Raw genomic sequence first — 16272 nt, 5'->3', positions numbered from 1 at the left:
CTATGTTTTAGGACAAGGCTTTACGGAAATGTATGAAATTCGTGCAAACAAGTAGTACAGCCGTAGAATCTGCGTAATTTTTCTTCACTACTGGCAAGTTTTTATGTGGGCAGTGGAGCGACAAACGTCTTGGATGAAACATGGTTATAAGGAAGGAAGATTATTGTTTACTGTGTTACTAACGGGTGAGGTCGTTCGAAAAAGGATGGGTAAAGAATCTGACCGCATCCTTTGCAAATACACCATCCCTGTGCTCACCTTATTCGGTTTAGGAAAGCCAGATAAAGTCTAAATCTTGGTGACTGAACTTGTGAACGTGGATTCACTTGTATGCCCACTCCTCGTGATCATGAGACCAAACGTATTAACCAGTGCTCCATCTCACTCAGTACGGCACAATGACGGAATTAAGTCTCCATACTGGTGATGCAGTGCTGCCAGCGTCAGAAATGAGAATTGTGTTTTGAAATCCATTAACGCAGCTTTCTTAAACTATGTTTTGCGTAACCCTGCGTTTCCGTGGAGATCCCTGAAAGAGTTCTGCAAACTTTACATTACTTTTTTCATAACATTCAAGAAATGAAAATTAATGTTTCTATGACATTACAGAAATAGAATGACATCTAAACCTCGCTTCCACTTACTATTTTGGATAGTCGTTACGAATGCGCTGTATTAACCCGGCAAACGGTCTGCCCGATGCGAGGCCCTAGTCACACGACGTTTACATTTATATCGTGGACTGGGAGACAACCATGTAGTCGCTAGTCAGTAGTGAGGGAACAAGTGCACAAGGTGTGATTGTAGCAGGCGATTCGAAGCGCCACCATCGTCCTTATCACAAAATGCACCCACAAGTGCTGCACTTTATTGTTTGTCATCAGAAACATGAGGCACGTTACGTTTTGTAACATATATACAACATTAAAACCATACTACAGAAACAGACCAGGGTTTCCGCCATAAAAATGGACATTAAAATGGGTTTCACGTAATGCATAGATTGGAAAACACTGTATTAATACGAGCAAAAAGTTAATCGACGCTTAAACGTTTCGAAGAAGTGAAGTTGAATTCTTTCATGACCGTGGAAAAGTTTGTGTATTTTTACAGCATAAACGTCAGTTTTCCTTTAAAAAAAATATGGTTTAAAAATGAAAAGATTCAACAGTGACATTGTGTCTGCTCATTTGCTGAAGGATTATTTCAGAGCAAAGGTTAGCTGTTGTTGCTGAAGATACATACAGTCTGTTCCCATCTACTGACTACTTCTGGACCGAGTGCGGTGGTGCAGCGGTTAGAACACCAGTCTGGCATTCGGGTGGACAAGGGTTCAAATCCGCATCCGGCCATCCAAATTTAGATTTACCGTGATTTCCCTAAAGCGCTCCAGGCAAATACGGGGATGAATCCTTCGAAACGGCACAGCTGATGTCCTTCCCCATCCTTGAAACAGTCCGAGCTTGTGCTCCGTCTCTAATGACCTCGATGTCGTCGGGAAGTTAAGGCCTAACCTACCTTCCTTCCTTCTTACTACCGTCGATTGTATGTCGGTGCCAAAGAATTGCAACAGAAAACGTTCAACGTTCACGCTATTATATCACACCCAGATTGGAGGGAAGAAAAAGTGATCAGTGCCTCTGATATCTAGTTAGATGACGTGGTGCCATTTAACTATCATCTGACACGGTCTTGAGTGAAATAAATGAAATCTTAGCGAATAGCGAAGTGAAGCAGAGATTCTGTATCAAATATGTGTTTTATGTCGAGGGTGAGGAAATTTTTCATTCCTGATTATAAATGGAAAGAGCATTTTGTATTTGGGCGGCGAAATACTGCAGCACTTTATGGTCCCACGGATTTCTAAATATGGAAGGGTTCCTGCCTTCTGTTTCTCTCGGGGACGAAATCATCTAGCACCAGTGCGTCAAATTGTCTTGCAGTCAGGTACGACGAATGCTACACTGCAGCGGGAATGCACACGGACTCACACAGACACAGGTTTCGTCGGCGGTCCCTTTTCGCAGAGGCTGAAGCGTATGCGGGATTGCGACCTGGATCACATCGGGTCGGGCCAGATCAGAGGGAGCCGAAGTAGCGCCGCCCGCCCGTCATGGCGAGGCTGACCAGCATCACGGAGAGCAGGAAGACGGCCAGCCCCAGGAAGGAGGTGGCCGCGTGGCACACGCAGCGGCGCCGCTTCGCCTTCTGAATGTTGCGCATCAGCCGCTCGGCCGCCGCCTTGTCCAGCGTGAAGTCCGGCTTCTGCAAGCAGACAGAGAGGGTCAGCATTACTGGCGGGAACAAGCGAACCAACAACACATACAAGTTATGAAGCAGCCGAAGAAAGCCATACAAACACACGCACATACCCACACGCACACACACACACCCACACCCACACACACACACACACACACACACACACACACACACACAGAGAGAGAGAGAGAGAGAGATAGCGTGTGTAAGCAGGCTGTTTACTAAGTACGTAGGCTGTTTAGGTTTTTATGTTGGTAACGCCACATAGCGCTCCGTATGAAAATCACTGACTGTGCTGTGTGCTGTCTGTGGCTGGTTTGCATTGTTGGAATATTTGCTATTCTAGTGTTGAGCAGTTGGATGTGAACAGCGCGTAGCGTTGCGCAGTTGGAGGTGAGTCGCCAGTAGTGGTGGATGTGGGGAGAGAGATGGCGGAGTTTTGAGAGCGGACGATCTGGACGTGTGTCGATCAGAAACAGTAAATTTATAATATTGGATATCATGGACTGATATATATATTATGACTTTTGAACACTATTAAGGTAAATACATTGTTTGTTCTCTATTAAAATCTTTCATTTGCTAAGTATGCCTATCAGTAGTTAGTGACTTCAGTAGTTAGAATCTTTTATTTAGCTGGCAGTATTGGCGCTCGCTGTATTGCAGTAGTTCGAGTAACGAAGATTTTTGTGAGGTAAGTGATTCATGAAAGGTATAGGTTATTGTTAGTCAGGGCCATTCTTTTGTTGGGATTATTGAAAGTCAGATTGCGTTGCGCTAAAAATATTGTGTGTCGGTTTGGTGATGATCAGAAAAAGTAAAGAGGGAAATGTCTGAGTACGTTCAGCTTTGCTCATCTGTTTGAAAATCAAATAACGTAAGAGGTTTACCAGCATTGTCATTCATAATTTTTTCTAACGGGAGGTTTCACGTGATTCTGTGATGATGTTACAAGCTTTCAGGTATTACAGGGAAGGGTAAATGTATTAATTTGAGGTAAGGGATACTGATCCAGAAACGACCGAATCGTAAGTTACAAGTGGAAATCATTCTGATACATTCGACAGCGGAATACATATACCAGTCCTGTTGTTGCTAAGACTGTACCACAGGCAACTTTCAGAGGTGGCTGTGTGGACCAAAACAAGCACAAAAAGTCCAGTTAATATGGGCTATAAAATCCATACGTTAAGAACTATTACCACTTGTTTATCTTCGCTGCTCAGAAACACTTTTATTGAACTAGTGCTGATAGCTCTTAAGGTACACGTTTTAGAGTCCATATATACTGGACCTCTGAATGTTGCCTGTCCTGCAATCTTAGCAACAACGTACTGCTATACGTATTCCACTGTCAGATATACTTGTAGCACAAAGATTTACGCTTATTACTTTAAGAGTCGGTCGTTTCCGGACCAGTGACCCTTAGCTCGTATTGATAAATTTACCGTTCTCCATCCTACCTCAAAGTTTGTAACATCACGGAATCATCATACAGTAACAATTCTTCGCAGATACTAAATATGGGGAACTCGATATACGTCCTATTCTGCGGTAGTCGTGTGAACTATGTCAGGAAGCAAATTTCGGCTCCTTGTTGGGACTTCACCCACTTTGAAGGTATGCACCTCGAAATTACCACGAATCACATATAATATGAGCGAAGAAGTCCCCTCAGACCACGTTCTGTGTGCTCCTTGTGTGATGCAGGCTGTATGACTGACGCAGAATGGACCGGTATTCATGAGATATCGATTGTGTAGAGCCAAGCAGATGGAAACGGTCGAGAGGCAGAACGCAGTCCTCCAAATCTCGTGTACGAACAGTCCACCGCCTCTCTGCACGTTCGTCTGTTTGAAACAACCCTTCATCATATAAACGCCAAAACTGGGGGAAATTTTGTGTGACGTGGTTGGTGACTATGAGAGTACTTGTTTCGGTGTAGCAGTGCTTCCTCTCGACCGTTTCCATCTGCTTGGCCATACACAAACATCATCATCGAACCATGTTGCTGCTTACAGTGCGCTGCGTAAATCACACAGCCTGCAACACGCAAGGAACTGACGACACGTGGTCAGAGAAACTTTCATTCGTCAACGCCATCTATCTTGGCAACGATGCATTTCCAGACACACGTTCATAGGACATTTCTTCCTCCATTTCCAGTCGAGAGCCCATCGCTGCAGTTTGTCTGTCATCTGGTTGCGTTGCGGACACATCGCGAGGCAAGGAAAGTTCGGGGTTAGTCAATAAGTGTCCGCAATTACGCTCTTATTGTCCTTAGGTTGGCCCGAGAGACTTTGTAGAAATGGTTGGCTCTAAGGCTTTGTGCCCTCTCCAGCTGCTACATGACACCGTTGGCTTCGCCTGTGGTAGGTTGCAGCATTACCTCATCAGTCCGTTTTTCGCTGTTGCGACCTAAAGACTTCCCCGCCATAGAGGATTACCGTACCGTAATCTCCTTTTTTATGGTCTGATGTTATACTAGAAGCGACAATTCACAGAAAACTGTTAGGACAATACGGATTCAACGTTTTGTCAGAGCGAATTGTTTACCACTGGACTGAACAGTTCCAAAGTGGACGAGGGAAGAGCGGGGCTTCATGCCAGAGCGACAGCTGATACCATTAACGAACGACTCCGTGCCTTGATTTCGAATAACAGACGTGTGGCTGTTGATGATGTGCCAAACCATTTGCAGATTTGATCCATTTAAATCTGCTTTAAGAGGTCCTTGATTGAGTTCCGATCAACAGGTGAAGGAACCGGTGCTTGCCGCGCTAACAAAAACTTTGTTTTTCAGAAGGATCTTGTATAACAGTGAACTAAGGGCATAGAAAAGCTAGGATAAGTAAGAATTGAGTGCTCTTGTTGTAATAATCTGTGTATATAAAAGGCTACGTCTGGACTGACTGACTCATTCACTGACTCATCATTTCCTGTCATTCACTGACTCATCATTGCCCAGCCAAAAGCACTAAGGATAGAAACTTGAAACATAGAGAGGGTGTTGATCTTATAAGGTGGGCATCGTTTAGTAAGGGGCTGTTCGAAATTCAGCCCCAACGGAGGTGAAGTAGGGGATGAAAAGTTTTTTGAAAATATGTCGCTATTAAGGTTAATGTGAAGTTAGAGATACAAAAACTGGTACTTAAATTCTCTGTCGAAAATTAAAGTACACGCATAGCATTTTTGGAAATTCAACCACCAAGAGGAGCAACAGTAGGAGACCGTTTTTTTTTTTTTAAATAAATCATTACTACAGTACTAAAAGCACTTTTAAAGTTACATCTATGAAAATTGATATTTGACTTTTGTGTTAGAAATAAAAAAAGGTACGTGTTCGGTGTTTCTTGGAAATTCAACCATTAAGGGATGAAATAGGGGACTGAAATTCTTTGTAAATATTTAATTTTATTAAAATATTTTTAAGCTAGGTCTATGAAATTCATGCTTGACTTTTGATTAGTTGAATTAGAGTGCGAAAGTTCCTACTGAAAGTTCGCCATAAGAACTTAAAAGGCAGGATTAACAAAGATCTCCGACTCTAGCTGCCAGAATCACTTTTTGGTCGGAAGAAAATTCAGAAAAGACCAAGCTTCACTGGCCTTTATTATCTTGCTAAGTTTAGAAGATGTTGCAATTTGTGAACAACATAAAAATTCGATTAACGGAAGACAAAAAAGGTCTTTTATTTCATTACGTTAAATGTTAATTAACTCAATGTAAGAAAAGTGTTATGAATGCTTACGTTATAGTAAGATCCTTTGTGTGCAGTTTAAATGTCAGCAATTAATTTGTTGGCTGTCTAAAAGTTACGCAGTAACTGGGTGGGAGCATCGCTGTTAGTATCCCACGTAAGCACGCTCCGCTCCCAGCCCACATAACAATTTTCACCAACACTGTTGTTAGAGTTGCGTTATTCTGACTGAAGGATTCTGGGAAATTAAAAACAATGATCTGTGGGATGATAACCGTCAGGTCGAATATTCTGTTCCAATTCTGGGCGTTTCCCTACTATGAATTTGTGTGCTTTGGCACAAAATTTGTCTTATCGAAACTCTGAAGATAGATATGAACTTCTGTCAGCAAACGTTTCCTCTCAGAATGAAATTTTCATACCGAAGTGAAAATTTCAGTCTGGAAACATCCCCAAAGCTATGGCTATGCCAAGTCTCAACAGTGTCCATATGTCCAGGAGTGCTAGTCTTGCGAGTCTCGCAAGACAGCTTCTGTGAAGTTTCAAACGTAGGAGATGAGGTACTGGTGGAGCTGTGAGGACGGCTAAACACAAAGGTCCCGATTCGAGTCTTGGTCCGACAAACAGTTTTAATCTGCCAGGCACTTTCAACTCTTAGCTTGTTTATGTGAAATTTTCGAACTACTCACTTCGAAAATTTGAAAACGCAGTGGAAATTCGTTTATGAAGAGGACTTCGAATTACTATGAATAAGAGTAAATCAGACCGTTGCAATGAGACGTAATAAAATTTGAAACAAGAGATTGTACGCATATGCGGAATAATAACCAGAACTCCTGCACTTTATGTTAACTCGTAATTTTAGTGCTCTAGCCCCGTCCGTTTTGATGAACAAGAGTCCATACTCTCTTTCACTTTAGTGATGGTAGTGAAGAAATCCGATACTGAGACACAAAAGTTTGTTTGTAGATGCCTTTTTGACCGTAGAAAGTTATGCTCTCAATTGACATCACCTGTCAGTTGCGAATGTCTCTTGAAGTCATTTCTGCGGCCGTACTTGTTATAAGCAATAAATTTCTTAGTAGATTAGCAACTTGTGAGGATCGTGTATGCTAACGCGACGAATGTGTGAGAGTTTTTATATGTTTTTTTTTTTTTACTGATTTGCATCTCTGGCGCGCACGTGCTATTTCAGGCAGATCTTTGACTGACAATAATGGAGTGGGCTGTTCACGGAAGTGATATGATTCAGTTCGCAATGGAGTGACAATGATTACTCTTATGTCAAGTGAACTTAATACTACGTACTAAATACCTACAATCTTTACTGTGAATAAACGCTCCTTTTCATCAATTGTAAAGGAACTTTAACATAAATAAATAAATCACGCTCATGTACGGTCCTAAATAAGATAAGTGACAATGATGAATGGAAAATTGAGCAACGTTCGTTAGCAATGATAGGACAAGAATTAATATTGAGCTATTCTGCTTGTAATAGAGGTGTGTGGTGTCATAAACTAGAACAGTCATTATGGAAATAATTAACCAAATATACTACAAATAGCTCAATAATTTCGCTGGGAACGAATGAATAAAAAAATGTTTGAAGAAATCAACCGCGCATGGTATTGTATGCCAAAAACCTGAAGGAACTGCAGAGAAAAATTACAAAATTTTTACACTTAATCCAGACACGGTTAACCGTTTTCCTTAAGCAGGTTAAGTAAGCAAATATTCCGATTTTTCAAGACTAAACCATGGAATGCAAAGCTTAAATTCAACAAAATCTGAAAAGGATTAACGTTTATAATTAAAAAGAATCTTATTTCAAAGAAATTAAATCTGTAATTGAAATTCTATATTTTGCGAATTTCCAGGAAGTAGTGAGAACCACATCCAGAAGGCAGGGTTCAACGTTACAACGGCAACGAAGACGTTAGAGAGAGAGATAGAGGGAAGCAATTCGATCAGTCCTTTTCGAAGAAAGCTTCATTTTCCTTCAGTAATTTCTTAAAACCTTTTGCCTTTAGATACTGAAGCATCTTTTTATCGCTTAGAACTCCAGTGACCTGTCTCCACTTGAGCCATGCGGCATTCACCCTCATCCGAGTATCAAGAGTTGTGCTGCAGTCTGAGGTGACGACAGACTCTAGGTACTTAAGATGCATGGTCTTTTGCAGGTCTTCTTCGCTGATACTTATGGTGCCTCTGGTTTATAAATGGCCGTATCTATTCACTGAAATGACTTAGAAGATGAAAATGTTTACACTACCAAGGGACCGTAGACCGTAATACGTCATATAACTTTTAACTTGACACGTCTACCCATTCCTGAGAAAAATGGTTCTTAACAGACAGATGGACTACAGAGCGATTCTATCAGGGTCCCGTTTTTATAGATTGGGGCAGGGGCTCTAAAAACAGTAAAGTATATGTGTAGAACTGCTATTTCTATAAAAACAGTTTTGTAGTATTCTGATCAACAGAGGGGTAAAATAAGCTACGGTTTGAATGATGGTAAGATATTCTGATTTACATAGCGTTGCTTTCCAAAAGGAAACGTCCAGTTTCCTGTCTCTGTGCGAGTCTCAGTTTACCCGTAAGTATGATCATAATCAGTGAAGACACAGCTGTTAAGTGAAAGTTAATTCACAGTTCTCGACATTAGTTCGGATGTGACAAGTCGTTAAGAATTTACACTACACCACGAAGATGACGAGCTACAGACGTGAAATTTAATCGACAGGAAGAAGATGCTGTGATATGCAAATGATTAGTTTTTCAGAGCATTCACACAAGGTTGGCGCCGGTGGCGACACATACAACGTGCTGCCATGAGGAAAGTTTCCAAACTATTTCTCATACACAAGCAGCAGTTGAGCGGCGTTGCCTGGTGAAACGTTGTTGTGATGCCTCGTGTAAGAAGGAGAAATGTGTACCAGCACTTTTTCGACTTTGATAAAGGTCGGATTGTAGTCTATCGCGATTGTGGTTTATCGTATCGCGACATTGCTGCTCGCGTTGGTCGAGATCCAAAGACTGTTAGCAGAATGTGGAATCGGTGGGTTCACGAGGGTAATACGGAACGCCGTGCTGGATCCCAAAGGCCTCGTATCACTAGCAGTCGAGGTGACAGGCATGTTATCCGCATGGCTGTAACGGAACGTGCAGCCCGTCTCGATCCCTGAGTCAACAAATGGGGACGTTTGCAAGACAACAACCATCTGCACGAACAGTTCGACGACGTATGCAGCAGCATGGACTATCAGCTCGGAGACCACGGCTGCGGTTACCCTTGACGCTGCATCACAGACAGGAGCGCCTGCGATGGTGTACTCAGCGATGAACCTGGATGCACGAATGGCAAAACGTCATTTTTTCGGATGAATCCAGATTCTGTTTACAGCATAATGATTGTCGCATCCGTGTTTGGCGACATCGCGGTGAACGCACATTGGAAGCGTGTATTCGTCATCGCCATGCTGGCGTATCACCCAGCGTGATGGTATGGGGTGCCATTGGTTACACGTCTCGGTCACCTCTTGTTCACACTGACGGCACTTTGAACAGTGGACGTTACATTCCAGATGTTTTACGACCCGTGGTTCTACCCTTCATTCGATCCCTGCGAAACCCTACATTTCAGCAGGATAATGCACGACCGCATGTTGCAGGTCCTGTACGGGCCTTTCTGGATACAGAAAAAGTTCGACTGCTGCCCTGGCCAGCACATTCTCCAGATGTCTCACCAAACTAAAACGTCTGGTCAATGGTGGCCGAGCAACTGGCTCGTCACAATACGCCAGTCACTACTCTTGATGAACTGTGCTATCGTGCTGAAGCTGCATGGGCAGCTGTACCTGTACACGCCATCCAAGCTCTGTTTGACTCAATGCCCAGGTGTATCAAAACCGTTATTACGGCCAGAGGTGGTTATTCTGGGTACTGATGTCTCAGGCTCTATGCACCCAAATTGCGTGAAAAGGTAATCACATGTCAGTTCTAGTATAATATATTTGTCCAATGAATACCCGGTTGTCATCTGCATTTCTTCTTGGTGTAGCAATTTTAATGGCCAGTAGTGTAACTGATACACTGCGACCCTCTTGACTGCTTACATTAATCGAACAATGAAAGAAGTGGCGCACTTGACGCGGTTCCAGTGAGTCAGCCACATGGAGATCCGGGATCGGCCGTTACGTCACGGCGTGCTATTTTGTCCCCAGCTGTTTGTGCCCACGCGGGCTCGCGGCCTGGGCAGCGAGTGTTACGTCAAGGCTTGCCAGCGCTGCTGGAGTGCGTGCCCGTTTGTGCGTGCACCGTGGAGAGTGCGCCTGCGTGCCGGGCTCGCGGAAGTTTCGTGTGACCACGGAGCGAGGACCTTGCGTGACAATCTCGTCTGGCTATCTCGGAAGCGGGGTAAGCGCACCACCGAAAGAATAGTTCGCAAACAATTGCGGGCCCACTATGGCGAAATGGGGGCCCGCTGGCTGCTGGATCATGGGCTGTTTTCTCTGTTACCAAGGCAGAAACACGGAGACAGTTACGGTAGTCACCAACCGCAACTCTGGAATGGTGCATATTTTAACGTTATTTGCAGTCGTGATGTTCAAATGGTTCAAATGGCTCTGAGCAATATTGGACTTAACTTCTGAGATCATCAGTCCCCTAGAACTTAGAACTACTTAAACCTAACTAACCTAAGGACATCACACACAACCATGTCCGAGGCAGGATTCTAACCTGCGACCGTAGCGGTCGCGCGGTTCCAGACTGTAGCGCCTAGAACAGCTCGACCACCCCGGCCGGCTCGTGATGTTCGCTAGCTACTACATTTTCGGCAGTCCACTTAACATGGCTATTTGTTTCCGTGTGGAACGTGGTTCGCGGCAGTAACGTGCCTAGTTTGTGGCAAGCAATGACACTTAATGCCTTCGCTATGTAAATTATTGCAGCATGTTGTTTGCGAATGTCCAGTATTGCTGAAAACTAAATTTGCTATCAAATATTATTTCTTTTCTTTTCTGTCGTAAGCGCATTGCAATTCAAGAGAGTGTTACACCAGACACGTTTTGGTTTTACTGACAAAGCATCATCAATGGTGGTTCTACAAACACACTATCTGAGCAAAAGAGTCCGGACACCCCCATGTAAAGTGGAATTGACCAATAGATGTTACGAGATGTGGACCCACCAACACAACAGGATATCATTGGAATGAAATATGCCTGAGAGACATTTCAGTCCTTCGAAAACTGCCTAAGTCGACTGTTAGTGATGCGATTGTGAAGTGGAAACGCGAAGGAATAACCGGAGGTAAACCAATAGCAGGTAGACGTCATGTATTAACGGGCAGGTACCGCCGAGCACTGCAGGAATGGATCCAAAAAATGGCATGAAATCAGTGGAAAAATCATTCCTGACCTCCAAAGTGCCACCAGCAGTCCATCTAGCAGAACGACTGTGCGCAGAGAGTTAAAAAGGTGAGGTAGAATGATCGAGCTGCTCTTCATAATCCATAAGTTTCTCTAGTCAATACTAAACGACGCCTGCAGTATACAAAACGGCGACAGTGCTCAGTGGATAAACAGAAACGAATCATCTGGAGTGATGAATCATACTATACTCTTTCGCAATCCCAAGGAAGGGTTTGGCTTTGAAGAATGGCTGGAGGACACTACCTACTATCATATGTAGTGCCAACAGTGAAGTACAGACGAGGTACCCTTCGCGGGTATTTTTCGTTGTTAGGATGTCGTCCCATTACTGCGCTTATGAAAACGCTAAATACGGAAGAGTACGAATTGCACGGCCCCTCTCGCCGGAGGTTCGAGTCCTCCCTCGGGCTTGGGTGTGTGTGTTGTTCTTAGCATCAATTACTTTAACTTAGTTCAAGTAGTGTGTAAGTCTAGGGACCGATGACCTCAGCAGTTAGGTCCCTTAGGAATTCACACAAAAAAAAAAATGATTCAAATGGCTCTGAGCACTATGGGACTTAACTGCTGAGGTCATGTGTCCCCTAGAACTTAGAACTACTTAAACCTAACTAACCTAAGACCATCACACACAACCATGCCCGAGGCAGGATTCGAACCTGCGACCGTAGCGGTCGCGCGGTTCCAGATTGTAGCGCCTAGAACCGCTCGGCCACCCCGGCCGGCGAATTCACACACATTTGAACATTTGAACGCAAGAGTATGAACACACGCCCACTGTGTCGTGCGTACAGTAGAATAACAGTTCTGAGACGATGACAGCTTGTATCAAACATGACAATGCACCCAGTCATAATGCATCTCATGTAAGGGAATTGTTTGTGGATAATAACGTTAACGAAATGGTACGGCCTGCCGAGAGTTCCGACATGAACCCAATGGAACACCTTCAGGATGAGTTAGAATATCGACTTAATTACAGACCCCATCGTCCAACATTGCTCTCTCTTCTAGTTCCGGCTCTTGAGGAATAATAGGCTGCCATTACTCCACAGAGATGCATGAACCCCTTGAAAGCGTCCACGGCGGAGTTCAAGTCGTTGTAAGGACGGAGGGCCGACACACCCCTCGTTAATGAGCACTAATAGATATCCGGATACTTTTGACTGGATAGCGTGTACATAACAGGTATCTAAATTTTGATATTTACAGATTAGAAAAAGGTTTTTTTACTTACGTGTGTTTATTACAATCTCTGAGGTGGACAAATTTTTCTCTCTTTGCTAACAGAGGCTGTTGTCTGTTTTTGGGCCACTCTTCGAGATTTTTCTATTTTTAGGAACGCGACTTTTCTTTTGTTGCATTTGTGTTCTTTTCACTTTATTAAACTTTTGTACAATTTCACACAAGTTGTCTTCATGGAAATTTTACTGTGGTTTGTACTGCACTCATTACTTTGCTTCGGTGTGCAGCAAAAGGAAAAGCAGGTTCCGAAAAAGCTTGCGAAGCATGGAAGAACAACTGCGTTTTTTTGACTAGCAACGAGAGAAAAGCTTGTCGATTTCGCAACAGATATCAAGGAGTAATAAACGTTGTAACTAAACCGTACGCCACAGTCATAAGCAGAAACGATAATTGTTGTGATGTAGAAATGAATAATGTGTGTTAAATTTAGCCGGTCGCGGTGGCCGTGCGGTTCTTGGCGCTGCAGTCCGGAACCGCGGGACTGCTACGGTCGCAGGTTCGAATCCTGCCTCGGGCATGGATGTGTGTGATGTCCTTAGGTTAGTTAGGTTTAAGTAGTTCTAAGTTCTAGGGGACTCATGACCTAAGATGTTAAGTCCCATGGTGCTCAGAGCCATTTGAACCATTTTTTTGTTAAATTTACAGATCTATCACTAATAATGTTTTGTCAGTGAAAACGAAACTCCCCTTGTGTGGCACACTCTTAAATTGCAGCACGCTTACCACAAAAAAGATTTTCATTTTATATATTCCAGCTATTGCGGAATATAGCTACCCAAACAACATGAAATTTTCTACACTTCCACCAAAGTTTCATCTGTGGCAACCTCGAAGTTGTAGGAAGCCCAAAACTACTTTTTTCGACAAAACAACGAATGTTATCTTTAAAAATTTATATCAGTGATGTCTCCTTGTCCTCTGTGCAGGTTTCTCTTGTCACAGCAGAACTATTTCCGTTTGTGAATCAGCAATTGAGTCCATTTTTAAGTATTCATATTGCTTCCACTAGCCATGAATAGAATACAGATCTGTCTTTTTTACGCCAAGACTTATGCACACGATGCTTTTGAAATGATATTCACACCCAAACCATGTCCTTTAGTAAAACGTCCTGCATAATCAGGCCCACATGATCTTGCAACGATCTTCACCTCGGAAATTCCGGCAAATTTATTGATTTCCTTTAATGTCCTTAATTTTGAATATCGCGCTGTTGGTAGATTAAAAATGGCTTAACAATATTCCCCATGTCACTCCACTTTCACGAATACTGTGTTAAGTGACAGAGCGACCATTATTCACTTCCTAAGAGGACTGTATTCGAGATGTAACAATGATAAGCGAACCACTCCAAAGTTCGCTCCAAAAGATGCAGAAAATACTCTAAAAGTTACTACGGAATTATAGGACAGGGAATTGAAACGGAATGCTTCGAATACAAATCTACTGCCATTGCCACAGTCTCATCTTCTTTTCTTTCTGAAAGTATGTCAGTCGATTCCCTTCCACAGCTCCACTGTTTAATTTTGTGGCAACATTTAGTGGCGTATAATTTACTCGACGTTCATCAGCGAGGTATGAATTAAATACGGCACTTCTGTTCAGTGTTTTTCATCACCGCAGATGACAACTTCATTCAAGAGTTTCGTCACACCCAGTTTCGATTTTTAACAGCTGATTAAATCTGGTAGGAAAAGGTTTTACACCATGAAATTTTCGTAAGTTCTGCAGACCTTAATTTGTAACTACTACCTCAATGGACTCCTATTTCAAAGGAATTATTTCAGTCTTCGTTAACAGGCCGATGAAGTCAAACTATTGTACATTACCAAAACTTCATTCGTGGTCCATGCAGAAACTATGTACTTTGTGTGTAATGTGCCGGATTACGAGCAAAATATGCTCTAAGCGCGTCACACAGCATTAAATTAAAATATAAAACTGGTAGCATGCATAAAAAATACGAGAGTCATTCTAAAAGCAAAGAACATTTTAATCAGATGAGTAGTGCAATTTTCCCCCACTTCTTCCGCCATGTCATAGACGTTACTACCACTGGTGCCAATATGACGCTAACAGCGAGCAGGACCGGTATTTTACTGTTTATTTGCGCGATTTTTTTTTAAATGTGAAAAAATTAATGCTTTCTTTCTTTGTAGTTTAATACGGTCTCTGAATGCAAGTCTTCCCTAGAGAAATTTACAGACACATAATAGAAGTTCATGGAAGTGTGATGAAAGGAGCATAAGGTGTAAATGGTGAATCATTTTTAATGACAGTTGAATGAATATTCACGATGAAGAACGATCTGATCGACCGTCGGTCTTTCACTAATGATGAATTGAGCTTGTGCTTTCTTCATATTTCACTATCAGGTCTTTACCAAATTGTTAGTGATGATGTGAAGTGTAGAAAAGTGTGTGCCAGATGGTTACGTCGACTTTCGACAGACGAAGACAAAACGCAACGAATGGCTTCTGCACTGACTTTCCTTAGTCGGTACGACAAGGAACGCGAAAAAGATTTGTACCATATTGCTGCTGGTTATAGGACTTGGGTTTCACATAAAAGCCCATAAAAAAAATGATCGTATGGCATTGTTGGCCGGGAGGCCACATGAGGGGGAAGTTCGGCCGCCGTATTGCAAGTCCTTTTTAATTGAAGCCACTTCGGCGACTTGCGAGTCAATGATGATGATCAAGAACACACAACACCCAGTCATCACGAGGCAGAGAAAATCCCTGACCCCGCCGGGAATCGAACCCGGGGCCCCGTGCGCGGGAAGAGAGTACGCTACCGCAAGACCACGAGCTGCCCATAAACAAAGCGGCACTCAACGGGACTGGACTATTCATGATCCCGAACAAAACCATAAGAAAAATATAAGGGGGGTAGTCACATGGAAATGAGACAAAAGGAAAAAGATAACTTCCAAAAAAGTAATCGCCATAACTGTTAATACATTTATACCACTGTGAGAAAAGACTGCCAATGCCGTCATGGAAAAATGTTTTTGAGGGGCCGTAATTATATTCAGGCTAGTATCTCTTCATCCCAAACAATTCGACGGCTACGAATGTCTTTCTTCGGGCCTATAAAAATAGCGAAATCGCGTAGGAGGAGATCGGAACTGTATGGAGAATACGTAATGGCTTTCCAGCGAAACTTCTTCAAAATTGTCGGAACAACCTTGGTAACATGTAGGCCCGAGCTGCTCCGTTGATGATACACTTGCTTCGGCTGTTTCAGTGGGCAGTTCTTCAACATCCATCTTGGCCCCGAGTGATCACCATCTTTAGGAAAACTTGTGGAACGCTATGAAAAATGTTTAAAATTAAAAACGTAGCTAAGATATCAAAATATGTTGTGAAATAAGTTGTCTTGCTTTGTTGGTTGGTTGGTTGGTTTGGGGAAGGAGACCAGACAGCGTGGTCATCGGTCTCATCGTATTAGGGAAGGATGGGGAAGGAAGTCGGCCGTGCCCTTTCAGAGGAACCATCCCGGCATTTGCCTGGAATGATTTAGGGAAATCACGGAAAACCTAAATCAGGATGGCCGGACGCGGGATTGAACCGTCGTCCTCCCGAATGCGAGTCCAGTGTCTAACCACTGCGCCACCTCGCTCGG

At 43.1% G+C, this 16272-nt stretch overlaps 1 protein-coding gene across 1 annotated transcript in view; it reads right to left on the bottom strand.

Moving 5' to 3' along the window:
* Positions 1-2079: 2079 nt before the first annotated feature.
* The window catches only part of LOC124613440 (WW domain-binding protein 11-like), a 184704-nt gene continuing 170511 nt past the window's right edge, over positions 2080-16272 (bottom strand). The window contains exon 7 of the mRNA XM_047142141.1: positions 2080-2265. Coding sequence (XP_046998097.1) covers positions 2080-2265 — 186 coding nt within the window. The remainder of the gene's footprint in view (positions 2266-16272) is intronic.

The sequence above is a fragment of the Schistocerca americana genome, chromosome 4, assembly GCF_021461395.2.
Source record: "Schistocerca americana isolate TAMUIC-IGC-003095 chromosome 4, iqSchAmer2.1, whole genome shotgun sequence".
Classification (NCBI taxonomy): domain Eukaryota; kingdom Metazoa; phylum Arthropoda; class Insecta; order Orthoptera; family Acrididae; genus Schistocerca; species Schistocerca americana.
This window is presented reverse-complemented; position numbering and strand designations above follow the sequence as displayed.